The sequence below is a fragment of the Chiloscyllium plagiosum genome, unplaced genomic scaffold, assembly GCF_037043375.1.
Source record: "Chiloscyllium plagiosum isolate Xiang-an unplaced genomic scaffold, Cpla_swu_hap1 HiC_scaffold_14, whole genome shotgun sequence".
Lineage (NCBI taxonomy): Eukaryota > Metazoa > Chordata > Chondrichthyes > Orectolobiformes > Hemiscylliidae > Chiloscyllium > Chiloscyllium plagiosum.
In genome coordinates this window covers 9758134-9785700 of record NW_028270152.1, presented here as the reverse complement: position 1 = coordinate 9785700, position 27567 = coordinate 9758134, and the positions used below count along the sequence as shown (strand labels likewise).

General features: G+C 46.0%; 1 protein-coding gene across 2 annotated transcripts in view; it reads right to left on the bottom strand.

The window, feature by feature from the left end:
- LOC122558816 (plexin-A1-like) overlaps nucleotides 1–27567 on the bottom strand; it is a 588446-nt gene that overhangs the window by 267105 nt on the left and 293774 nt on the right. For both annotated transcript variants that reach the window (XM_087994072.1, XM_087994073.1), the window contains exon 10: nucleotides 5873–6073. In XM_087994072.1, coding sequence (XP_087850198.1) covers nucleotides 5873–6073 — 201 coding nt within the window. The remainder of the gene's footprint in view (nucleotides 1–5872; nucleotides 6074–27567) is intronic.

The following is a 27567-nucleotide window of genomic DNA, read 5'->3' as shown; positions in this document are numbered from 1 at the left end:
TGGTCTACCCCGTATTTTTAAGCTGTGTCCTCTGGTTCGGGACTCACCCATCAGTGGAAATATGTTTTCTACTGCCAGAGTGTCCAATCCTTTCATAATCTTATACGTCTCAATCAGATCCCCTCTCAATCTTCGAAACTCAAGGGTATACAAGCCCAGTTGCTTCAGTCTTTCAGTGTAAGGTAATTCTGCCATTCCAGGAATTGACCTCGTGAACCTACGCTGCACTCCCTCAATAGCCAGAATGTCTTTTCTCAAATTTGGAGACCAGAACTGCACACAATACTCCAGGTGTGGTCTCACCAGGGCCCTGTACAGCTGCCGAAGAACCTCTTTGCTTCTATACTCAATTCCTCTTGTTATGAAGGCCAGCATGCTGTTAGCTTTCTGCACTACCTGCTGTACCTGCCTGCTTGCCTTCATTGACTGGTGTACAAAAACACCCAGATCTCTCTGTACTGCCCCTTTACATAAATTGATTCCATTGAGGTAGTAGTCTGCCTTCCTGTTCTTGCTACCAAAGTGGATAACCATACATTTATCCACATTAAACTGCATCTGCCATGCATCTGCCCACTCACCTAACTTGTCCAGGTCACCCTGTAATCTCCTAACATCCTCATCACTTTTCACCCTGCCACCCAGCTTAGTATTATCAGCAAATTTGCTAATGTTATTGCTGATACCATCTTCTATATCATTAACATGTATTGTAAAAAGCTGTGGTCCCAGCACAGATCCCTGCGGTACCCCAATGGTCACTGCCTGCCATTCCGAAATGGAGCCGTTTATCACTACCCTTTGTTTCCTATTAGCCAACCAATTTTCAATCCAATCTAGTACTTTGCCCCCAATACCATGCACCCTAATTTTACTCACTAACCTCCTGTGTGGGACTTTATCAAAAGCTTTCTGAAAGTCCAGGTACATTACATCTACTGGATTTCCCTCGTCCAACTTCATAGTTACATCCTCAAAAAATTCAAGAAGATTAGTCAAGCATGATTTCCCCTTCATAAATCCATGCTGACTCTGTCCTATCCTGTTACTACTATCCAGATGTGCAGTAATTTCATCCTTTATAATAGACTACAGCATCTTTCCCTCCACTGAGGTCAGACTAACTGGTCTATAATTTCCTGCTTTCTCTCGCCCACCTTTCTTAAAAAGTGGTATAACATTAGCCATCCTCCAATCCTCAGGAACCGACCCCGAATCTATTGAACTCTGGAAAATAATCACCAACGCATCCACGATTTCCCGAGCCACCTCCTTCAGTACCCTGGGATGCAGACCATCAGACCCCGGAGACTTATCAACCTTCAGACCTAACAGTCTCTCCAACACCAAATCCTGGCAAATATAAATTCCCTTAAGTTCAGGTCCTTCAGCCACTGTTACCTCAGGGAGATTGCTTGTGTCTTCCCAAGTGAACACAGATCTGAAGTACCCATTTAATTCCTCTGCCAGGAATTAGGGTTAGGGTTAGGGTTAGGGTTAGGGGATCACACGCTGGCGATCAAGCTCTGGGAAAAGCTACCATGTCAATTGTCCCCTCATGATGATCTGAAGAATAACTAATTAAGTATTTTATTGGTGTGGTCGTTACTATAATATAAGCGCAGCAAACTCCCAAGTATAATGAAGCAACTGGCCAGGTCATTAGGTGCAAGCGTGAATTGAGGAGTAAGTGTTAGCCAGGATACTGAGCGGAGCTTGCTGGTTCTTCTCTGAATAGTTTAGTGGGTCTTTACTCCCAAGAGGACAGCTGGGGTTAAGGTTCAACATCTCATGCAAAATGCTGGCACTCTAACTGAGAAAATGATGAGACCAGACTAGGCTTGAATCTAAGGGAGTTTTGAATAGTAAGAGCCTGCCTTGATTGAACCTGGCAGGGTTGATGGGACTTCAGAGGGTGAGTGTGGAAAGGATGATTCCTATTGTGGGAGAATCTCAAACTCGTGGTCACTGTTTCAAAATAAGGGCTCACCCTTTTGAGACAGAAGTTAGGAGAATATTCTTCCCTCACAGGACCGTGAGACTTTTAGAATTCTCTTCCTGAAAAAGGTGGGAGCAGAGTCCTTCATTATTTTTAAGGCCATGGTGAGCAGATTTTCATGAAGCCAGGAGTTGTAATGTTATCAAGATGGGCAGGAACATGGATTTGAATGACAAAGTAGGTTTGAGGGCCGAATGGCCTATTGTTGTGTGTATATTCATGCATACAAGTACAGCAGAGAGTGTCAGGGTACATTTTCCCCTGAAATGCCTGGAGCTTGAGACCATGGTGTCCAAGCTCAGTGGTGGGAGTGCAATCTAATTTAGCCAAAGCTACGCACTTAGAGTCATCAAGTGAGAGATTCGCACAGCACAGGAGAGGCTCTTTGGCCCATTGAGTCTGAACTGATTAATCTACATTAATCCCACTCTCCAGCACTGAGCCCATATCCCTGAATGTGATGACAACTCAAGTGCTCTTCCAGGTATTTTTAAAGGTTGTGAGGTCTCCTGCCTCAACTACCAGGCCATGCATTCCAAACAACACCACCCCACCCCACCCCACCCCACCCCACCCCACCCCCACACACACACACTCTCTCTCACCCACATACACACAATCTCACACACACGCACACTCCTCTCTTTCTCTCTCACACACACACCCACACACTCTCTCTCACATACACCACACACTCTCTCACACACACACTCTCTATCACACACACTCTCTTTCTCTCACACAAACACACTCTCTCTCACATACACGACACACTCTCTCACACACACTCTCACACACACACTCTCTATCACACACACACTCTCTCTCTCTCACATAGACGCACACACACTCTCTCACACATGCACACACACACTCTCCCTCACACATGCACACACACACACTCTCTATCACACACACACACACACACTCTCTCTTTCTCTCTCACACACACACACTCTCCCTCACACATGCACACACACACACACTCTCACACACACTCTCTCTCACACATGCACACACACACTCTCCCTCACACATGCACACACACACACTCTCTCTCACACATGCACACACACACTCACTCTCTATCACACATGCACACACACACACTCTCTCACACATGCACACAAACACACACTCTCTATCACACATACACACTCTTTCTCTCACACATGCGCACACACACACTCTCTATCACACATGCACACACACACACTCTCTATCACACATGCACACACACTCTCTCACACACACAATCTCTATCACACACACACACTCTCTTTCTCTCTCACACACACACACTCCCTCACACATGCACACACACAATCTCTCTCACTCACACACACATAACCTCTCTCTCTCTCACACACACACACACACACACAATCTCTCTCACACACACACACACACAATCTCTCTCTCTCTCACACACACACACACACACACATAATCTCTCTCTCTCTCACACACTCACACACATATACACACACTCACACAACCGCCAACCTTCGGGAGAAGCTGCCAGGGAGGGAGACCCCTGGGTTAATTGCCTACATGGTGCTTGGATGGCCTGTTACACAGAGGCAATGAGATCCAAGTTGATCATGTCTAGATCTGACCTCGCTCCCACCCAGCCCTGCTCCCCTTCCAGCGCCTAGCCCACACTTCACCCCCTGGTCACTGACTAACGAACGTCATGCCTGACCTGTGCCTACAGTAGGGACCCCTCCATCGCATGCATATGTTGAACTGACAAAAGACCCTCAGTCAGAAACTCAATCACAATCATGAATACGTCCACTTTGTCAAGCTCAGCAGCTTTGCAAACTACAGTGATAATGAAGACAGTTAGCCCAGATGAGTTCGACAGTTAGTGTTCCTCCATGAACTGCAATGCTCCATCGACCATGTACTGGATTATTATTTGTTAAAAACTGTACACACACAAAGCCAGTCTAAGGCACTATTGAGAGGAGCTGTACATCATTGTAAGAGGACAAATCAGCTGTGTCTATTGAACAGAGTTCAGCTCAAAGTGCTGCCTCCTCACATAGTGTGCTGCTGCTTGGCATTGTCTGAGTGTGGGACACAGCAGGAACCTAGTCATTAACCCTGGCAATCTTGATAAGAAGTAACTTGATGCATTCCTTTGTGAGCGCATTGTTCCTGAGGACACTGTGCCATTGTCGCTCCAACTCATTGGGGTTTCTCATTTAGAATGGCAACTTGTTTCTGTCAAATCAGGAGCTGCGAGGGTCCTGCCGTCCCCTTCACGGTCAGTGCGGAGTGCTCATTTCTGCACTCAGTCTGACAGAGCGGGACAGACTGCTGGCTGGCCACGGATTCACCAGCTTCAGGGAGTCCTGCAGCAATAGGAGAGTAAACACCACTGGGAGGGTCGGTGTTGGAGAGAGAGTGTAGGAGAGAGAGAGGAAGGAGAGAGATGGGGAGAGCGAGCGGAGTGAGGGAGAGAAGGAGAGAGAGGGAGAGGAGAGGGGGAGGGGAGGAGGAGAGAGAGTGTGTGTGAGTGTGAGAGAGAGAGAGAGAGAGGAAGGAGAGAAAGGGAGAGAGTGGGAGTGAGGGGCGGGAGTGAGGGGCGGGAGGGAGAGAGAGGAAGGAAAGAGCCAGAGAGAGAGCTGGAGTGAGGGAGAAGAGAGGGGGAGGGGAGAGAAGGAGCAGGCTTGAGGGGGAGAGAGAGCAGGAGTGAGGGAGAGGAGGGGGAAGGGGGAGAGAGAGATAGAGAGAGAGAGAGGGCGGGAGTGAGAGAGAGAGGAGGAGGGAGAGGGGAGGAGGAGAGAGAGAGGAAGGAGAGAGAGGGAGAGAGATTGGGAGTGAGGGAGAGGAGGGGGAGGGGGGGAGAGGAGGGGGAGGGGGGGAGAGGAGGGGGAGGGGGAGAGAGGAAGGAAAGAGAGGGAGCAAGGGAGAGAGCAGGAGAGAGAGAAGCGAGGGGTAGGGAGAGAGAGAGACTGCACGAGAGAGAGACAGGAAGAAGGAAAGAGAGGGGAAATTAGAGGGGAAAAAGAGAGGTGTGGGTAAGGAGAGGGAGGAGAGCATGGGGGAGAGAGAAGGCAATTCAGAATTGGAAAAAGGGGAAGTAGTAGAGGGAGAGGGACGGAAGGAAAGTGGGAGAGGCATAAGCGGTGTAAATGATGGAGGGGAGGGAGAGAGACAGAAATTGAGGCTCATAGCATCCCTACAGTGTGCAAACAGACCACTTGACCCAACAAGTCCACACTGACTCTCCAAAAACATTCCACCCAGACTTACCCCATACTTCCCATTTAACCTACACATTCCTGGACACTATGGAGCAATTCCGCATGGCCAATCCACCTTAACCTGCACATCCTTGGACTGTGGGAGGAAACCAGAGCAAACCCACACAGACACGGGGAGAAGGTGTACACTCCACACAGACAGTCACCCGAGGGTGGGATTGAACCGGGTCTGGGGGACTGTGAGGAAGCAGTACTAAACACTGAGCCACTGTGGATCAATCTGCAGCAGGTGGACTGCAACAGTTCAAGAAGGCAGCTCACCACTACCTTCTCAAGGGACAGCTAGGCACAGGCAGTGACGCCCAGGCCCCATGACTGAATAAGGAAACCCAGAAGCTGGTGGAACGCACTGACCGGCAGGGTGGTGGAGGTGGGAGACCTCACTACCTTTAATAAAATACTCGGATGAGCAGTGGAAATGTCATAACAATCAAGGTTACGGGCCGAGTGCTGTAAAGTGGGACTAATGTGGACAGGTCGGCGTAGACCTGATGGACCGAAGGGCCAACTTCTGTGCTGTACGATTCTATGGCAAGGGTAAAACACAAGACACACGCTAACTTAGGTCAGGCAAGGCTGCCCGCCGTTAACTTACTGAGGTGTTCTGGCACTGCACACTGCTGCTGTTGAACCGGAGAGCTGGCACGCGATGCATGGTCCCCTGGATGTCGAAGATGCACTCATAGCTGCGTTGGCCTGATTGCGGCTGGGGTAGATTCTTGGCAGCGAGCGTGATTGGCTTGACCACTCCGACTGGGATAAAAATCTCCGTCGAGGGCAGGATCTGTGGGCAATCCTAGCAAGAGAGAACAGCAAAACCTGTGAATGGCAGAGTCCCACCTCCATCTCAACACTCACTTCCTGTCAGTACCAGCCAATCATTCCTTCCCGTTCGCCCTGACCAGATCCCAATTGGCAATGAATGGGCCAGTCGAACAGTCTCGTTCTGTCCTCAGTCCTGGTGCCCAACAACACAATTCCAAACAGAAGGTATTTTGAAACCAGCAGCCAGGTGTGGCTCTGATGGTGCTACTCTTGGCACCCAGCCAGAAGACCATGGGTTTGAGTCCCACTGCAGAGACTGGGGCCCATGGTCCAGGCTGCAGCTCCCAGTGCAGAACTGAAAGAGCCCTGGCACTGCCAGAGGTGCCATGTCTTGGATCAGATGGTAAACCGAGGCCCTAACCATCCCTCTCATGTTCGTCATGGTGACAGATGAAGAACAGCAGGGGTGATCATCCCCAAGCCCTGTCCCTCAGCCAGCATTACCAACAAACAGACCATTTGGTCATACTACAGAATTTTTACGGAGGACATTTAACCCTATCGTACCCCTACCTGGTTCAATCACCCGGTGCCAATCACTTGCCATTCCACAGAGAAGTTACAACACAGGATGAGGCCCTAATGTGCCCTGACTAGTTCAGTTTATGAAACCTGGTCAGCATGGATGAGTTGGGCCAAATAGCCTGTGTCATACTGTATAAATCTATGACTGATGGGCAGACGGTGGCTCAGTGGTTAGCGCTGCTTTTTCACAGCACCAGGGACCCGGGTCAATTCCAGCCTTGGGCGACAGTCTGTGTGGAGTTTGCACATTCTCCCCGTGTCTGTGTGGAGTTTGCACATTCTCCCCGTGTCTGTGTGGAGTTTGCACATCCTCCCCGTGTCTGTGTGGAGTTTGCACATTCTCCCCGTGTCTGTGTGGAGTTTGCACATTCTCCCCGTGTCTGTGTGGAGTTTGCACATTCTCCCCGTGTCTGTGTGGAGTTTGCACATTCTCCCCGTGTCTGTGTGGAGTTTGCACATCCTCCCCGTGTCTGTGTGGAGTTTGCACATCCTCCCCGTGTTTGTGTGGAGTTTGCACATTCTCCCCGTGTCTGTGTGGGTTTCCTCCGGGTGCTACAGTTGCCTCTGACTATGCAAGTGTGTGCAGGCTGGGTAGATTGGCCATGGGAAATGTAGGGTTATAGGGATAGGTTCAGGATGGTGGGTCTGGAGGGGATGCTCTTTAGAGGGTCAGTGTGGACTTGATGGATCAAATGGCCAGCTTCCACACCGTAGGGATTCTAACCTATGGTCCTATTAGCTAGTGCCAATCTCCTGCCTCTTCACAGAAAATGTGTAACACAGAATGAGGCCATTTGGCCCATTGTGTCTGTGCCAGTTGACAAGGCGCTGTCCAGCTGAATCCTACTGGCCTGCACTCTGCAGGACAAGGATCTTCAAGTAGTCCCAAGAGATGAGAGCACGGCATGAGCATTTCTGTCTGCAGGCAACCTTTTCAGTTCCGCCTTCCCCACACCCCCACCATCCTTCCCTCTTTCTCTAAGCCATCATTCCAATCCAAAAATAATCATCCCATGCCTTTTGTCATACGACTGGTTATCTGATAGTGCTTTGTGCAAATTGAGAAACGAGAATAACCACATACAAAATCAAAAAGAGAGAACAGCACAGAGATAGACTGAGGAAGAGCAACATGATGGGAAAGAGAGATTGAGAAGATATTACAATCCACAGAAGCCACTTCAATCATGAAAACCTCAATTAGATTCACCTGAAAAATCACTCACTCACAACTGCAACCATCACATTAAAGATTTCAATCAAAGATCTCTTGCAATTACTTTCGAGTAATTTCTCATTTTATAAATACAATATTCCATAAACAGCTTGCAGTGAGTCAAAAGAGACAGCCTCGCCAATTCATTTGGACAACAGGCTCTTTTCGTAAAAAGTATCTCAAGCAATATCAGGAATTACTCTCTTCCTGGGAATTCAGATGTCCCTCCAAGAGGAGGGCTGCTGAGGAAAGTCATAAATGCATCCTCGTGCCACTACACATTGCAAAGACATAGAGTCCCCACAGCGCATGAAGAGACCATTCAGTCTACCAAGTTCACACTGACCCTCCAAAGCATTTCCCAATGGCTAACCCACCTAGCCTGCACGTTACGGGCAATTTAGCCTGGCCAATCCACTTAACCTGCACTTCACTGGACTGTGGGAGGAGACCCACACAGACACGGGGAGAATATGCAAACCCCACACAGCCCAGGGGTGGAATTGAACCTGGGTCCCTGGCGCTGTGAGGCAGCAGTTGCTGACCACTGTGCTGCCTCTGTCTCATCCGTTTGGCTTTTCAGCGCACTCTGCTTTATTCTGGTTGTGGCTCAGTTGATAGCCTTCTGGCCTTTACATCATGAGGTTCTGGGTTCGAGTCCCAGTCAAGGACTTCGTACACAAAATGAATCACCCATGACAGTCATGTGTATGACAGATGGAGTGCTGTCCTGTGGAAGGGGTGATGCTTTCTGCATGACATGTTAAACAGACGCCCAATCAACCCCATACAAGAGATCCTATGCTAACATTCTGAAGAATCATCGAATATTATAGCACAGAAGGCGGCCATTTGACCCATCACTGTCAGTGCTGGCTCCCAAAAGAGGTACCCAGCTAGTCCCAGTCTCCAGCTCTATCTCCGTAGCCCTCTAACTTCATCACTATGAACACTACAGGGGTCTTCTCCAAAATCAGAAATCACTGGAGAAACTCAGTAGGTCTGGTGGAGAGAGAAACAGCGTTAATGTTCTGAAGAGGGGTCACCTGGTCTCAAGGCATTGGCTCTTGTTCCCTCACCACAGACAATGCCAGACCTGCTGAGTTTTTCCAGCACTTTCTGTTTTTCCTTGTTTCAGATCTCCAGCAGCCGCAGTTCTTTGGTCTTTCCAATTATCCTGGTGGACATGGATCCTTCGATCAAGACCACAAAATCTGGTCATCATTGCTTTGTCAGTGGGAGCTTGCTGTGTGCAAATTGGCTCATGAGTTCATTACAATTGCCTTTTGGGCCTAGCCAGGGACGCCCGTGTACGGTGAGTGAATGTCCTCAAACAGCGCAGGAAGAGGCCATTCAGCCCATTGACGTTCTCCTGGAGAGCTAATAGAAATGGGAGTAATGCTCATGATTAGATGGCTTTAGGCTTCCTGAAGAAGGGCTAATGCCCGAAACGTCGATTCTCCTGTTGATTCCTGAAGAAGGGCTAATGCCCGAAACGTCGATTCTCCTGTTCCCTAGATGCTGCCTGACCTGCTGCGCTTTTCCAGCAACACATTTCCATCTCTGATCTCCAGCATCTGCAGACCTCACTTTCTCCTCAAAGATTTCAACCTACTGCGAATCCTCTTACAAGGATGCCTTCCTTGAAGAAGCTCTCTTTCTCCCTCTACAAAGGTTTCAGTGAGTCCCTCTCTCACTGCACCCCCCAGGTCATCTCCTCTGCACAGAAGCTCTTCAGCCACATTCTCAAACAGACTCGCTACCACAGCCACATCTCCTTCCTCAGCACCTGCCTACGGAACCGACTGATCCCGCACGGACTCCGGACTACGTTCCGACCAACAAAACTTGGACCAACCAGGACAACCAGTACCTACAACAAATCCGAAGCCTCCAGCAACAGACCTCCCTCCGGATCCTCCGCTCCACGCTTGCAGCCATGCGCCGCTATCTACATTCCCTGCAACTCGACCTACCCCAGCTCAGGACAACACTCTCACAGACCTGTAAAGGACCTCTACTGTTCTTCATCCACAGAAGGATCCATAAACTAAACAAACAGTTCTTCCTAGCTCCCATTCCTGAAGAAGGGCTAATGCCCGAAACGTCGATTCTCCGGTTTCCTAGATGCTGCCTGACCTGCTGCGCATTTCCAGCAACACATTTCCATCTCTTAGGCTAATACAGCTCTACATTCTCCCTCTGCATTCAGCTGACCGGGGAAACCCCTCACCTGTCACTTTCCTTTTTGCAGCATCTCGGTTTGATTACAGTACTGGAGGAGGATATTCAGCCCATCTCAGGTATTTGCAACAGCAATGACAGCATTCCCAATCCTACTCCTGCAATAGTTCTCCCTTCAAATGCCTTTCCAATTCCCACTTGAAAGCCCCAGTTGAATCTGCCTCCTCCTCCTCCTCCTCCTCAGGTAACCCATTCCCGACCCATTACTCCTTTTGCCAGTCATCTTGAATTCCTTGGGTTCTCAACTCCTTCCCCAATGGGAGTAGACACTCCCTATCTACTCTGTCCAGATCCCTAGTGACTGTGAGCCGACCTCGATCAGATCTCTGCCCAGCTCCAGTCCACATCATGTTCCCCCAAGGAGAACCGCACCAGCAATTCCATGTTTCTCACGTGGCTGGGAAATCGATTGAGTGGCAGGAAGTAGGGATAATGAGTTGGTCCTTACATTGGCCAGATGTAGCCAGTGGTCTCCCACAAGGATTTGCGTTACAGCCTCGATTATTCGCATTACAGGCTTTCCCTGACTTACGAGTGCCCGTATTTACAAACCGACCTCCGTAAAGCTTATTACTTTAGAAAAATCGAGTTACATACAGTGGTTTGTGCCAACAAATGGGCTGACTACTTTGCCTGACGCTCAAAATACTGCGCATTTTCAGCGGTTCGTCAGCCCGAGGGAGCACAATGCCACACCATCGACGCCATTTTAATCCGGATCGCGTAAACATTCTTGTGTGCCTTGTGCTTTGACTTAAATTTTTCTGTGTGTTTCCCCTCGTAATCATGGCTTCAAAGCTAAATCTGATGCAGGTTGATGGTGATTTATCAAAGAAAAGGAAAACAATCACGATTGAAACAAAAGTGTAAATAATAAAGTGATCAGAGAGAGGTGAAATACCAACAAACATTGGAAAAGCGTTAGGCTACAGTCTACTGTAGGAGAAAGTGAGGACTGCAGATGCTGGAGATCAGAGTCGAGAGCGGGGTGCTGGAAAAGCACAGCAGGTCAGGCAGCATCCGAGGAGCAGGAGAATTAACATCTTGGACATAAGCCCTTCATCAGGAATAAAGGTATACAGTCTACTGCATAATAATTAATTGTTTTATTATATTTAAGATATTTTAGGTAAAATATGTACTATATACTAAGACAAACATTTGACTAATTGACGCTAGATATGAAATGAACGTAACTGTTCTTACAAATTTGACTTAAAAACAGACTGAAAAATGGAACTCGTTCGTAACTCAGGGACTTCCTGTATTTATTAACAACTTGGATAATAACACAGAAAGCCATGTATCTAAATCTGCTGATGACACAAAGTTGGTCAGCCATGTAGACAGTTAGAGGATAGCATAAAATTACAAAGGGATATCAAAATAACTCCACAGAGGTCAGTATCACATCACCATATCACCCTTTATTTACACAGTACACAACACTAGCTCAGAGCAGGCTCCTGGAGAGACCTGAACCCCTGAAGACTCCTGTTACAAACTGTCAGCCAGGGCTCCCTGATTGGACCAGGTTAACAGCCCCTGTCAGGGAACTCACATTTTATGTGGTCCACCTTCTTCCAAACACTACAGATATTGATCGACTATGTGAAAGGGCAAAGCTATGCAAGCTACATAATATAAGCAAATGTTATTTTATCCATTTTAGGAATGAGGAAGGATAGGTTAGGATACTTTCTAGACTGGATGAAGTTAAATACAGTGAATGTCCAAAGAGTCTTGGGGGTTCAGGTGCACAGATCTTTAAAAAGTCAGAAACGGGTGCAGAATGTAATCAGGAAGGCTAATGGAACGCTGGCTGGAGTACAAGGATGCAGAGGTTATGCTGCAGTTATACAAAACCCTGGTTAGACTCCACTTGGAGTATTGTGAGAGATCTGGGCAGCACACCTTAGGAAGGGTAGATTGGTCCTGGAGGGACTACAATGTATGTTTACAAGAATGATATTTAGACTTCAGGGGTTGAGCTATGAGGAACAATTATATACATTAGGCCTGTTTTCTTGAGAATTTAGAGGGTTAAGGATTGATCTGATTGAAGACTTCCAAGATATTAAGAGAAAAAGACAAAGTAGATTAAAAAAAAATATTTCCATCTAGAACTATTGATCCTCGAACAAGGAAGCATAGTCTGAGAATTAGGGCCAGACCGTTCAGGAGAGATGTTAGGAAGCACCTTTACACACAAAGGGTGGGAGATGTTTGGAACTCTCTCCCACAAATGGCAGTTATGCTAGATCAGTTGTTAGGTTTAAATCTGAGGGAGGTAAGTAATACCTTTCCTTCACAAAACATTAGGGGATTTGGAGTTAAGCCACAGATCAGACATGATGCCATTTAAGGGGCTCAAGGGGTTGAATGGCCTGCTCCTAGATTCCTACAAATGTTGTTTTACTGGCAATATTATGCACAGAAAGATCGGACAGACAGTAATGAGGTGAAACAGAGAATCACAAATGGACTGTATTCAGAATTACATTGTACATTTTATCCACTTGAGACCACCATACACAAATGTACCAGCAGAGGGAGTCTGCTAGGAAGAGTTTTTTTAAATAGATTAAAATTTAGCACCTCCACCTTCCAGGTTTGTGTCTAAATATATTTGGCTGAATATATAATTGTTTCAGTGCTAACAATTGTGTCATACACAATGCTGAGAGGCCAATCAGCCCATTGTGCCAATGCTGACACAAATAATCTCATTCCTCTATCATACAGTTATAGGGACATACAGTATGGAAATAGACCCTTCGGTCCAACTCGTCTATGCTGACCAAGTCTCCCAAACTAATCTAGCCCCATTTGCCAGCACTTGTCCCATATCCTTCTAAACTCTTCCTATTCATAGACCCATCCAGGTGCCTTTCAAATGTTGTTATTGTACCAGCCTCCACCACTTCCTGTGGCAGCTCATTCTATACACGTTCCACCTTCTGTGTGAAAATGTTGCCCCCACGTCCTTTTTTTAACCTGCCCCTCTCACCTTAAACCTATGCCCTCTAGTCATGAAATCCCATAGCTCGTTCCCCATAAATCTGCCAATTTTACATTGAAGGTGAATATGAAGTCAGAAACTGGTGGGAATATTGACCTTGGTACTGGGGGACTGAATAACACTGTGGGGAATCCCCCTTGACCAAACGCAATCAACTCTTGCATAATTTTCATAGAAGCATAAATAATCTCAATGCAGGAGGCTATTCTGCCCATAGTGTCTGTGCAAGCACCACATAGGAGCAATCCTCAAAAAGCCCATTTTCCTGATACTTTCTGTCTATTCACACTAATATCTTCCATTAAGTATTTAACTGAATTACACCTTGCAACTGATAACAATTGAAGTGACAATAGATCCTAGCAGCTGACTGCATATGTGTGAAAGTATTCCTTCACTCTTCAGTCTCTACACTAATTCAGGGAACCTTTGGAATGTTGCCCAATATTCAAGTTAAATAGCTGGAAATGTGTTGCTGGAAAAGCGCAGCAGGTCAGGCAGCATCCAGGGAACAGGAGAATCGACGTTTCGGGCATAAGCCCTTCTTCTGGAATCCATTCAAGTTAAATAATCAATTCTTAGGCAGCAGAGGGACTCTAGGCATCACTTAGGAGAGTATAGTTCTGCTTTTCATTTTAATAGGGAAGGAGTACATCACTGGCTCCATGACAGTTTCCCACATCTGGGAATCCCATTAACATCTGCTTTGGGATAGTGCAACTGTGGGAAAGTTGTCCAAACTTGTTATTGGTCCGACTGTACTGAGAGCTCCCAAAAAAGCAACAAACAGGAAGCACCTGTGTTCTCCTAATTCCATCCCTCCCTCCCTCTCTCCCTCCATTACAGCAGCAGAGTCACTTACAGCTCTGACAGAATAGACACATGGACAGACATTAATACAGACTGCAATGCTGGAGCTGTGTTCACCACCAAGGGCCTGGTACCCTGCCCTGATACTGCACCACTACCCCTCCTTTCCCCCATCCAACATACATGCACTGACACAAACACACAGTATGCACACACACGGATACCTGCACATACACAGTGCACTCTCGCACATGTACATGCAAACAGGCACTGATACACACAGACACACGCACTCACTCTCACAAACACACACAGAAACACAGACACATGCAGAAACACACACACAAAACACATTCACACACAGACACACGTACTCACACACATAGACACACGTACTCACACACACAAACACACATACACATGCATATGCACACACACAGGCATTGATACACAGACACACGCACTCACTCTCACAAACACAGACACATGCAGAAACACACACATACAAAACACATTCATACACACAGACACATGTGGACACACACACACACACACAGCATTATCCAATCTTCCAGACATATCCGCCTCCTCATCGCCAACTAGAAAGGTCACAGACTGCTCTAAGATGTTTTTTAATTCATTCACACAATCCTAGGCCTGCACTTATTATCCAACCTTGATTGCCCCTGGAGTGATGATGCTGAGCCACATTCTCCAGTCACTGCAGTCCGTGTGGGTTAGGTACAACCACAATGCGGTTAGGGAGGGAAATCCAGGAACTTGACCCAGCGACACTGAAGGAACGGCATGTATTTCCAAGTCAGGATGGTGAGGGGCTTGGATGGGAATTTGCAGGGGGTGGTGTTCCCATGTATCTGTTGCCCTTGTCCTTCTGGATGGAAGTGGTTGTGTATTTGGAAGATGTTGTCTGAGGATCTTTGGTGAATTTCTGCAGTGCGTCTGGTAGGTAGTGTCGGGTGGTGGAAGCTTTTGGATGTGATCCAATGGGGGTTGCTTTGTCCTGGATGGTGTCGAGCTTCTTGAGTGTTATTGGAGCTACACCTATCCAGGGCAAGTGGGGAGTATCCCATCACACTCCTGACTTGTGCCTTGTAGCTTTTGGACTGGCTTTGGGGAGTCAGGAGGGGAGTTACTCGCTGCAAGGTTCCTAGCCTCTGACCGGATATTGTAGCCACTGCATTTATATGGTTCATGCAGTTGATAGTTTGTGGTGAACAATAACCCCCACAATGTTGATCGACCTTTACTGTGAGACGAACAGCTAAGTTTTATTCCCACCTCTAATATTATTAAATCAGGTGAACGTGTTTTGAAGACAATTTGAAAAACAAAACCTGTGTTTCCTGATGTCTCTGCCAGGTTTCTCTTGCTCAGAGAGACTCCCCTGCAGATTCATTTTAAATTCCTGGGATTGTTCCAGAATGAAGCTGCTGGGTTGCCATCTCCACCTGCACACTGAGACTCAGAGGTGATTACAGAGGGACCCCCCTCCCCTCCCACATCCCTGTAGTCATTCAGGGAAGTCAAACATGCTAGCATACACAATGAGGTCACATGTTTGCATTCCAATGAGACTCAAGGCACAATGAATCGATTCGATTAGCTAAATATACCACAGCCTACACGCCAACTTGGTGCAGGCAGACAAATGGTGGAAGGTGGGACACGTTGAGGGAGGGGACTCGGTTCTGCTGAAAGATGACTCCCATTAGTTTGTGACATTGTTCAGACAGCCTCTGTACTGCACTCAGAGCTTCATTCAACACCGTAAGGTTGGCTCTGGTCCAAGAACCAATGGAACAGATGCTAGTATTGCGGGCTCCATGTTGAGATCAAGAGATATAGGAGCAGAATGAGGCCATTCGGCTCATGATGTCTGCTCCGTCATTTGAATCATGGCTGATATGTTTCCCAACCCCATTCTCCTGCCTTCTCCCCATAACCTCTGATCCAACTACCAATCAAGAACTTATCCATCTCTGACTTACATACACTCAATGATTTGCTCTCCACAGCCCTCTACAGCAATGAGTTTCATGGAGTCACCACCCTCTGACTGAAGAAACTCCTCGTCTTAGTTCTAAAGGGATCCCGGAGGCTCCCTGCCTCATTCCTGATGAAGGGCTTTTGCTCGAAATGTTGATTTTCCTGCTCCTCGGATCTGTCTGACCTGCTGTGCTTTTCCAGCGCCATTCTAATCTTGACCCTTCACTTTGAGGCTGTGCCGTCAGGTCCTAGCCTCTCTTGCTGGTGGAAACATCTTCTCCATGTTCACTTTATCCAGGCCTCTCGGTATCCTATACGTTTCAATCAGATCCAACAACCCCCCCGCCCTCCCCCACCACATTCTTCTAAACTCCACTGAGTACAGACCAGAGTCCTCAACTGCTCCTCATGTGACAAGCCCTCCATCCCTGGGATCATTCTTGTAAAATCCCTCTGGATCCCTTCCAATGCGAGTGTACCCTTCCTCAGATAAGGAGCCCAAAGCTACACATAATATTCCAAAAGTGGTCTGGCCAGAATCTTAAACACTTCAGCAGTATATCTTTGTTCTTGTATCCTAGCCCTCGCGAAATGAATGCCAACATTGCATTTTTCTTCCTAACTACCAATTGAACCTGCATGATAACCTGAAGAGAACTCTGAACTAGGACAAAAAGTGGTTTCTCCCTAAAATGTAAGCACAGGGCAGCACAGTGGCTCAGTGGTTAGCACTGCCACCTCAGAGTGCTAGGGACCTGGGTTCGATTCCAGCCCCGGGTGACTGCCTGCGTGGAGTTTGTACGTTCTCCCCGTGTCTGCGTGGGTTTGCTCCGGTTTCCTCCCACAGTCCAAAGGTGTGCAGGTTAGGGTGAATTGGCCATGCTAAATTGCCCATAGTGATAGGTGCATTAGTAGGGGAATGGGTCTGGGTGGGTTACTCTTCAGAGGGTCAGTGTGGACTTTTTGGGCCAAAGGGCCTGTTTCTGCACTGTAGGGAATCTAATAATATTTCTATAAATTTTGTATTTAACAATAAAACATATGTATTAACAAAAAAATGGAAGATAAAGTAGAATAACTCAAACTATCTAATTGGAACACAGATTCTAAAGATTGTAAACTCACAGTAAATGTAAGGGGGCTGAGAGGAGATTTGCTTTACAGTTTCAAAATAGTGAGTGGGCTGGGCAGAGCAGATAGGGTGAATCTACTTTCCTCTTGCAAAGTGACTTGCAAATGATGCAGGACTGATGTGAGAGAAAAGACCTTTTTCACACAGCAGATAGTTAGCTCAGGAATGTGCAGCATAGCAATATGGTGGAGGCAGGTTCAATTGTGACGTTCGAAAAGGGCATTGGATTATTTTTCTATTGGATAGTAACAATCAACAGGGACATGGGGAAAAGGCAGGAGATTGACACTGGATAATAGAACTGGACTGGATAATAGGGCAGGTGCAAATATGATAGGCTGAATGGCCTCCTTCTGCACCATATCAATTCTGTGATCCTCAAACGCTCCTTTATAAATTGCAATGAAAAACTACAAATTGATATAACACACAAAACACACACCTGGTACAGTATTCAGAATCACAACTTTTGACAATTAAAAACTGCTCATACAGTACTCACACCAGAGTCCTTGTCTCTAATATCTAGGTTTAATTCACTTGAACTGCCGATAATATCTTCCTGGAGCTATTAAAAATCTTGAGCTTAAATCTGCTCAGCTTTACATAACCTCTCCAGGGTTTTAACCCAACACTTCTGGTTTTGGACTGTCACTAATTCTTTACCCTGAGGTAATCTATTCTCAATAAATGCTTTTTTTTTCTCTTGAGCACTAATCTATACAAACATTTCCTTCAAAGGACTTTACAGGACTGCTCAAAATTCAAAATTAAATTAAAAAAGGATTCTCTCTCTAAGCTACAGGTCTTTTCCTTAAGCCAAAAATTTCTCTCCCAATCTTCTAAGATAAAACTCGTTTATATTGGTGTCTACAAAATACTACATCCAAAACATTGCTTCAAAACCTGTTTAAAAAGAAATCATCATAGTTAGCAGAGGATAAGAAGTAGGCTGTTCAGCTCCTCGAGCCTGCCATCCAATAGAATCATAGCTGACCTGACATTCCTCACATCCACTTTCCTGCCCTTTCCCCGTAACCCTTGACCTCCGACTGTTCAAGAATCTCTTAATCTCAGCTTTAAATATACACAAGGACTCTGCCCCCACTGCCTTCTGTGGCAAGGAAATCCAAAGACTCACAACCCTCTGAAAGAAGACATTCCTCCTCATTTCAGTTTTAAATTGGTACCTCTTTATTCTGAGACTGTACCCTCTGGTCCTAGACTCTCATAAGAGGAGAAATTCCCTCTCAGCACTGACCCTGCCAAGCCCCTTAAGAATCAATGAGTTCACCTCTCATGCCTTTGGTCATGAGACAATCCCTCCACACTAGGATCATTCTAGGGAACCTTCTCTAAACTGCCTCCAATGAAATTATGTTTTTTTTTTAAATAAGGGGACCAAACGGCTCACAGTGCTCCAGATTGGTCTCACCAGCACCTTGTACAATTGTAGTTTGACTTCCCTACTCTTATATGCCAACCCCTTGAAATAAGGGCCAATGTTCCATTAGCTTTCCTGATTAACTGCTGAATTCTGTAGTAGCTTTCGGTGTTTCATGCACAAGTATCCCTAAGTCCCATTCTGTTGCAGCTTTCTGCAGCTTTTCTCAATTTAAACAATATTCTGTTCTTTTGTTCTCCTTCCAAAATGAACAACTTCACATTTTCCCACGTCATACTCCATTTGCCAACTTATTGCCCACTTACTAACTGATCAATATCTCTCTGTAAGGCGCCTGCATCCCTCTCGCAACCTGCTTTTCCATCTACTTTTGTATCATCTCCAATTTTAGGTATAGCACAGTCACTTCCTTCTTCAAAGCTATACATATTGCTTTAAATTTATTCATTTGTCGGATGTGGGCATCGCTGATGGACCAGCATTTATTGCCCATCCCTAGTTGACCATAAGAGGGTGTGGTGGTGAACTGCCTCTTGAACAGCTGCAGTCCACCCACTGTGTGTTGACCCACAATGCCCTTAGGGAGGAAATTTCCAGATTGTGACCCAGCGACAGTGTGGGAACAGCAATATATCTCCATGTCAGGACGCTTGGAGGGGAACTTGAAGGAGGTGCCGTTCCAATGTATCTGCTGCCCGTTGTAAATAGTTGTGGCTGCAGCTCTGAGCCAGATGGAACTCCATTGGTCACAGGTCACCAACCCGGAAAAGAACCCCTTACTCCCACTAGCTGTTTCCTGCCCATTAGCTAATTCTCTATCCATGCTAATATCCTACCTCAAAGACCGTAGGCTCTTATGACTTAACCTTTTATGAGGTACCTTGTCAAATACCTTCTCAAGTCCAAATCCAACACATTCTACTGTTTCCCCTCGATCCACTCTGGCTGAAAACTCTTAATATATTCATCAGACAATAACCCTCTCATGAAGACATGCTAACTCTGCTTGATTAGATTACAATTGTCCAAATGTTCTGCTATTACTTCCTTATTAAGTGATTCCAATACTTTCCCAACAAAAGATGTTCAGCTAATAAGCTTATAATTAACTTCAGAGATGCAGGCAACCGACATGTTACTAAGTCAAAAACCAAAAACCATAAATGACATTAAAATATAAAGAAATCACTCAGTTTACATCAGATTAATAAAATAAGTTTTGGATTGAAATACCACAATAGTTTCCATGGTTATTTTTTTCTGGTTGCTCCTGTTCTACCCTGTCCCTTCCCCCCATATTCATCACCTTCCCCCGCCCCATCAAAACAACCCTCACTAACTCCCCCAGCTTGACCCAGTGAGAAACAGCAACTAAACAAAAAGTACTCCTTGAAATTGATGACACTCATCACGTTAGAGCTTCATTCAGAAATATACAAGAGGACTCAGACCAGTGTATCTCATTGTTCCTTCAGTGCTTGGGTTGGGAGGGGTGGGGGTGGGGGTGGGGAACTGGTAAAGTCACAGAGGGAGAGGGTATGATAAAGAGAGGAGAGAAAGAGAGAGATAGTGCGAACGAGAGAGAGTCAGAGCCACGTGCACTCACTGAGGACTCACATGACTCCTGACCTTGATCAATCAGTCCATTGGATTTTCTAGCTAAAGGAATAAATGTCAAGGTAAGGAAATATTGTTAATGCTGGAGAAGCATTGGTGAGACCGCTCCTGGAGTATTGTGCACAGATTTGGTTCCCTTATTTGAAGAAAGATGTAATGGCATTGGAGGCAATTCAGAGGAGGTTCCCTTGATTGATCCCAGAGATTAGGGGTTTATCGAATGAGGAGAGATTGAATAGTTCAGGCTGATAATCTCTGGAATTACGAAGAATGAGGGGAGATCAAATCGAGGTATTCAAGATGATAAAAGGTGTGGATAAAATAGATGGAGAGCAGACGCTTCCTGTTCTGGGGCATTCTAGGATGAGAGGTTATAGTCTTAGGATAAGGGGGAACAAATTTAAAACAGAGTTGAGGAGAAACCACTTCTCCCAAAGGGGTGTGAATCTGTGGGATTCCCGACCCCAAAGTGTGGTGGATGCTGGGACAGTGAGTAAATTTAAGGAGGAGTTAGACAGATTTTAAATTGATAATGGGTTGGAGGGATATGGAAAGAAGGCAGGAAAATGGGGGTGAGGAGCATATCGAATGGTGGAGCAGATTAAATGGGCTGAATGGCCTAATTCTGCCCTTCTATTTTATGATTTTATGAACTTATTTTGATAGTGGGTAATGGCATATTTCCGGGACGATTTTAAAACTTTGACTAATGTTGTCCTCATAAGGAAGTCTCATTCAATTCACAGCTTTCTATTGGTGGAGAGAGCTGTTGTTGAGCTTCTGACCTTCTGCTCATCAGGACAAATGCAAGAACACCAAACTTCAAATGATCACAAAGATTAACTGCGAGAGGCAAGGGTGCTGATTGGTTGGCTATTCAACTTTGATTGGCAGAGGCATTACCACAAAGGAAGAAAGGGGAACCATAGGCTCCCCAAGCTGCTGGGCAATTTATAAAGAGATGCAAGGCTTTGTTAGCAGAGGATCAAGTCCCAGGTCTGAATGAATGTCACCTCTAGCAAACATAAAACAGCCATGTTATGAGCTAAACTGGTTACTTACTTTGCATGTTAATCTAGCCACTAAGCAATAATTCATTTCTAAACATCTTTAACCATACATCCAGAACCAGGAGCAATATCTAAGGATATGAGATAGACCATAGACTGAAATGAGGAGAAATGTCTACACCCAGACAGTGGTGATCCTGTGAAATTCTTTGCCGCAGAAAGCAGTTGAGACTAAAACGTTGAATGTTTTCAAAAAGGAGTTAACATATAGTTCTTAAAGCTTAAAGGAATAGAGGGTATGGGGAGAAAGTGGGAACAGGGGACTGGATAAGATGATCAACCATGACCTTATTGAATGACAGAACAGGCTCAAAGGGCTGAATGGCCTACTCCTGCTACTATTTTCTCAATTTCTATGTTTAAAATGTTGCAAAAATTCATCCCACTCCTGTTTCTCATTATTATTGACATTCGAGTCCTTGCCAATCACTCACTAACCGGTACGAGTATCCACCTGCGAAATTCCATGTCATTGGTCGTGGTTTCTGTGGGTCCTTATGTGGGTCCTGATGAGCCCAATCCGAGAGCCACATCTCCAACTACACATTTGGCAGGTGTTTCCAGGAATTGGCCTTTGGCCTTGAAATCATTGGCATTCCTTTCTCCGGTTCCTTTTCCACACTTCCTCTTGGCGTTGGGCTCTCTTGAATAATTGTGTCCGTTCACCCAGAAGTTTCCTCCAAGTTGTTTCTCTGAGTAACAGCATGGTGGGTTCCAAGACATTGTACAATTGAGTAAATTTTAGTAAGGCCTCTGTTATGATCATTGTCCAAGGTGATCTTGTAGGTCACATACTCGGAATGACGTACATTAGATTTACAAAGTAATATCTATCAGAGGGAGGCTAAAATAGCTCCAAAAATGCACTTAAAATTAATTCTGGTCTCCCTCCTATTGGAAGGATGTTGTGAAACTTGAAAGGGTTCAGAAAAGATTTACAAGGATGTTACCAGGGTTGGAGGATTTGAGCTGTAGGGAGATACCGAACAGGCTGGGACTGTTTTCCCTGGAGCGTCGGAGGCTGAGGGGTGACCTCATAGAGGTTTACAAACTTATGAGGGGCATGGATAGGATAAATAGACAAGGTCTTTTCCCTGGGATCGGGAAGTCTAGAACTATAAGGCATAAGTTTAGGGTGAGAGGGGAAAGATATAAAAGAGACCTAAGGGGCAACACAGAGGGTGGTACGTGTATGTAATGAGCTACCAGAGGAAGTGGTAGAGGCTGGTACAATTACAACATTTAAAATGCATCTAGATGGGTGTATGAATAGGAAGGGTTTAGAGGGATTTGGGCCAAGTGCTGGCAAATGGGGCTAGATTTATATAGAATATCTGGTTGGCATGGATGAGTTGGACTGAAGGGTCTGTTTCCGTGCTGTACATCTCTATGACTCTAGTTCCGTCAGATAATAAATACAGGGCAGAATGTTCAGCTGCTCCCAATCGGTATAAATCCTCCCATTCAGCAAAGAGGACCAAGTCAAACAGTCTCACACTTTACACCCTAGCTGCAGGGTCACACCGTGAATGTCAGAAACAAATTAATAATTGTTAAACAGAGAGACACCAGGCATCTCCAACCCCTACAGCACATTCACTTCAACAGCACAATCCCTGCAATTAAAAAAAATCACAGCTTAACACCAACAGCATGGGGAAGGGTCTCAAGGGTGTTGCAATGTACCCGATTGCAATTTTTGAAAGGATTTTGTGGGTGGCACGGTGGCACAGTGGTTAGCACTGCTGTCTCACAGTGCCAGAGACCCGGGTTCAATTCCCGCCTCAGGCGACTGTCTGTGTGGAGTTTGCATGTTCTCCCTGTGTCTGCGTGGGTTTCCTCCGGGTGCTCCAGTTTTCTCCCACAGTCCAAAGATGTGCAGGTTAGGTGAATTGGCCATGCTAAATTGTCCGTAGTGTTAGGTAAGGGGTAAATGTAGGGGTATGGGTGGGTTGCGCTTCGGCGGGTCGGTGTGGACTTGTTGGGCCGAAGGGCCTGTTTCCACACTGTAATGTAATGTAATCTAATCTAAAAGATTGTTCATGCTGAGCGACAATGGGAGAAACTGAAAACCCCAGTTTGTCCCAGTACGATGGTGGTGAGAGTGCGGAGGACTCCCTCGCCTTGATGAGATCAAAGGTGCGTCAGAGTCAAGGTTGGTCCCCTGTTTCCATGCCAACTGAACAAAGGAACAGGAGGAGGCCATTCAACCCCTCGAGAACTGTTCCACCATTTAATGAGATCATGGATGATCTCCATATGCCAGCCTTTGCTCTATACGCCTTAAATTTTGTTAAGCAAAGGTATCATCTCTCTCTGATTTAAAGTTGATATTTGCAGATACATTCTATTTTGTTCAAAAAGCACACAATCTGTAGGCAGTCAATTTTTTTTGCAATCCATGTGACATTTTATGAATTCCGACTTTGGAAACAGAACCAGCCTGACTCAAGGTTGGAATACAGACAGACTCTAACCTCACACCTTTAATGCATTGTCTGAGCTGAGATGTCACCTTGTTTTTATAAAACCTTAAGTTATCTCGGGAATGTGACTTGAAAGAAGTTCTGAGCTTTGCATATTAATGATTCGAAACCTGCAACCCATTCTAAAAGACAAAAGACTTAACAGCAATCTAGGTTAGTTCAATATATTGCATCAGTTGTATGACACCACGATCTTTTGCTATAAATTCTGTGTCCTATGATCCTACTCCACTTGATACCTGATGAAGAACAGCGCTCTGAAAGCTTGTACTTCCAAATAAACCTGTTGGACTATAACCTGGTGTTATGTGATTTGGAAGAGAGTTCCAAACCTCTTTGTGTGTAGAAGTGTTTCCTAACATCTCTCCTGAATGCTCTGGCCCTAATTCTCAAGCGATACCCCCTCCATCAAGAATTCCTCAACTGATGGAAATAGTTTAATCTTTATCTACTCTTGTCTTTTCCTGTTAATATCTTGAAGGCTTTGCTCATATCACCCCTTAACCTTCTGAATTAGAGAGAAAACAGGCCTCATTTTTACAATCTCTCCTCATAACTTAACCCCTGAAGCCCAGGTATCATTCTTCTTAAGATGCCATTTAAGGGCCACACCAAAGCATTGTCAGGAAATTATGACTGCACTGGCCCAGTTACACGGGGCCCAGACTAATGCTCTGGGACATGGGTTCAAATCCCACCACAGCACATGGTGGAATTTATATTCAATGGAAAGTTAATCTCAGCGAGTGTGACTGTAACAACTACCAATGACTGCTGTTAAAAAAAAACCATCTCCATCCACACTTTGGGAAGGCAAGTGCTGTCCTTACCTGGTCTGGCCTACAATGACTCCAGACCCACAACAATGGGGTTGGCTCTTAACTGCCTCTGAAATTGGCCTTCGAGTCAATCAGATCAAGGGCAATTAGGGACAGGCAATGAATGTTGGCCTTGTCAGTGACCCCCCCCATCTCACAAGAGAACAAAGAGAGGAAAAAAATCCAGAGAAGACCCTCTGCCTCATGGCCCCTTGCTGGAAACATGAGGCAGATAGTTGGACATGATGTCCCTTGTTCCAGGTGATCGCTTCCTTATGACACGACCAGAACATGCTTATAGCAGTGAAGCTGCTGTAAGACCTCACCTACTCCCACGGGCACTGATGGAGAAAGCATTCCCAGATTCCAGAAGGTGTGGTCGTGACGGAATGGGTTGAGGGACAGAACAAGGTATAGGAGCAGAAATTAGGCCATTCGGCCCATCAAATCTTCTTCGCCATTCAATCATGGCTGATACATTTCTCAAACCCATTCTCCCACTTTTTCCCCGTAACCTTTGATCCCCTTGATACTCAAGAACCTATCTATCTCAGTCTTAAATATACTCAATGACCTGGCCTCCACAGCCTTCTGTGACAGTGAATTCCCCAGATACACCACTCTCTGGCTGAAGAAGTTTCTCATTATCTCTGTTCTAACAGGTCTTCCCTTTACTCTAAGGCTGTACCCTTGGGTTCTAGTCTCTTTTACCAATGGAACCATCTTCCCAACATCTACTCTGTCCAGACCATTCAGTATTCTGTATGTTTCAATTAGATCCCCCCGTCATCCTTCTAAACTCTATCCACTATAGTCCCAGAGTCCTCAAACATTCCTCATATGTTAAGCTTTTCATTCCTGGAACCATTCTCATGAACCTCCTCTGAACACGCTCCAGAGCCATATCCTTCCTGAGATATTGGGCCCAAAACTGCACACAATACAGAAGAACCCCGATTATCCAAAGGACACGGGTGGGGAGTATTTTATTCAAATAATCAAATGTTCGGATAGTCAGATAACACCGTTTAGCCAAGCGTCGGGACCTTGCGATCTTGTTCGGATAATCCAAAATTCGGATAATCAAATGCTGGATAATTGAGGTTCCTCTGTACTCCAAATGTGGTCTGACAGAGCCTTACAGAGCCTCAGAAGTACATCCCTGCTTTTATATTCGAGTCCTCTCAAAATAAATGCCATTATTGCATTTGCCTTCCTAACTACTGACTCAACCTGCAAGATTACCTTGAGCGAATCCTGGACTAGAACTCTGAAGTCTCTTTGCACTTCAGACTTCTGAATTTTCTCCCCGTTTAGAAAATAGTCCATGCCTCTATACTTCCTACCAAAGTGCATGACCTCATACTTTCCCACGTTGTACTCCATCTGCCACTTCTTTGCCCACTCTCCTAACCTGTCCAAATCCTCCTGCAGCCTCCCCACTTCCTCAATGCAACCTGTCCCTCTACCTATCTTTGTATTGTCTGCAAACACAGCAAGAATGCCCTCAGTTCCTTCATTTAGATCATGAGCAAAGACACTGCCCAGTCTGATTCTAACCCATTGGAAGAGTCGGAGCCAGCTTCAAATGGCAGGACGGTCAGATTATCCAAATCTCCTCATCCCAAACGGACACTTCGATGAGGAATGGACTTCAGGTTCCTCACCAGGTTTCCCACTTTGAAAAGACTGGCCAAATGCAGTTTGTTTTGTTTTCTGTTGTAAATAGGAACAGTAGGGATGGGAGGCTGGAATATTAAAAACTTGCATTAGGCTTTCCCACACAAGCAAGGCCAGACCCGACAGCCAAGTTTTTACACATTCAAACCTTGTACCATCATTTACTTTACAGCCTTTCCTTCCCAAGGGCTTGTTATTTTAATGGATATTGTGAAAATAAAATTAAAATTGTTAGGTCGCACAGATTTAATTGCACTGCACTCATTAATAGTTGGTCTTTGGAAGATACCTATCCTCATCCTGAGGGGGATGGGGTGGGAGGGTGGAACAGGGACAATGGGAGAGCAGGGGGAGGCAGAGAGAGACAGAGAGAGAGACAGAGACAGAGACAGAGACAGAGACAGAGACAGAGACAGAGACAGAGACAGAGAAACAGCAAGAGATAAGCAGGCACGGTTGCACAGTTGGTAGCACTGCTGCCTCACAGCGCCAGAGACCCGGGTTCAATTCCCGCCTTGGGCAACTGTCTGTGTGGAGTTTGCACATTCTGCCCGTGTCTACATGGGCTTCCTCCCACAGTCCAAAAATGTGCAGGTCAGGTGAATTGGCCATGCTAAATTGCCCATAGTGTTAGGTGAAGGGGTAAATGTAGGGGAATGAGTTGCTCTTTAGAGGGTTGGTGTGGATTTGTTGGGCCGAAGGGCCTGTTCCACACTAAGTAATCTCTAAAAAAAAGGATAAACTGTGCAAAAGATGGATACAAGGGACAAGAGAGGGCAAGTGAGAGGGAAGACAGAAGAGGAATGAGAGAGCAGGGGTAAAAGAGAGAGACGAGTATCTGAATGGAAAAATTAGTTTAGTTACAAGCGAACACCTGAAACAGGGCACTCGGTCAGGATGTCATCCCTGTCTGTGGGAGCTGGCTGTGCACAAGTTGCCTGGCACATTATTCAGAAGACGACAGCAGCATCACCTCACAAAGTTGGCTGTCAGGCACTTTGCGATGTGTTGAAGTCGCTACATAAATGCAAGCTTTTCCTCTTAGATTAGATTACTCACAGTGTGGAAACAGACCCTTCGGCCCAACAAGTCCACACTGACCCCCCCGAAGCGCAACCCACCCAGACCCATTCCCCTACATTTCCCCCTGCACCTAACACTACGGGCAATTTAGCGTGGCCAATTCACCTGACCTGCACATCTTTGGACTGTCGGAGGAAACCGGAGCACCCGGAGGAAACCCACGCAGACACAGGGAGAATGTGCAAACTCCACACAGTCAGTCGCCTGAGGCGGGAATTGAACCCGGGTCCCTGGCGCTGTGATGCAGCAGTGCTAACCACTGTGCCACCATGCAGCTCTTATTGTTCTTTCTCCTGCCAACGTGGAAATTCCAGTCTGGGATAGTTCCTGGTTTGTGATCTAGAGTTCTG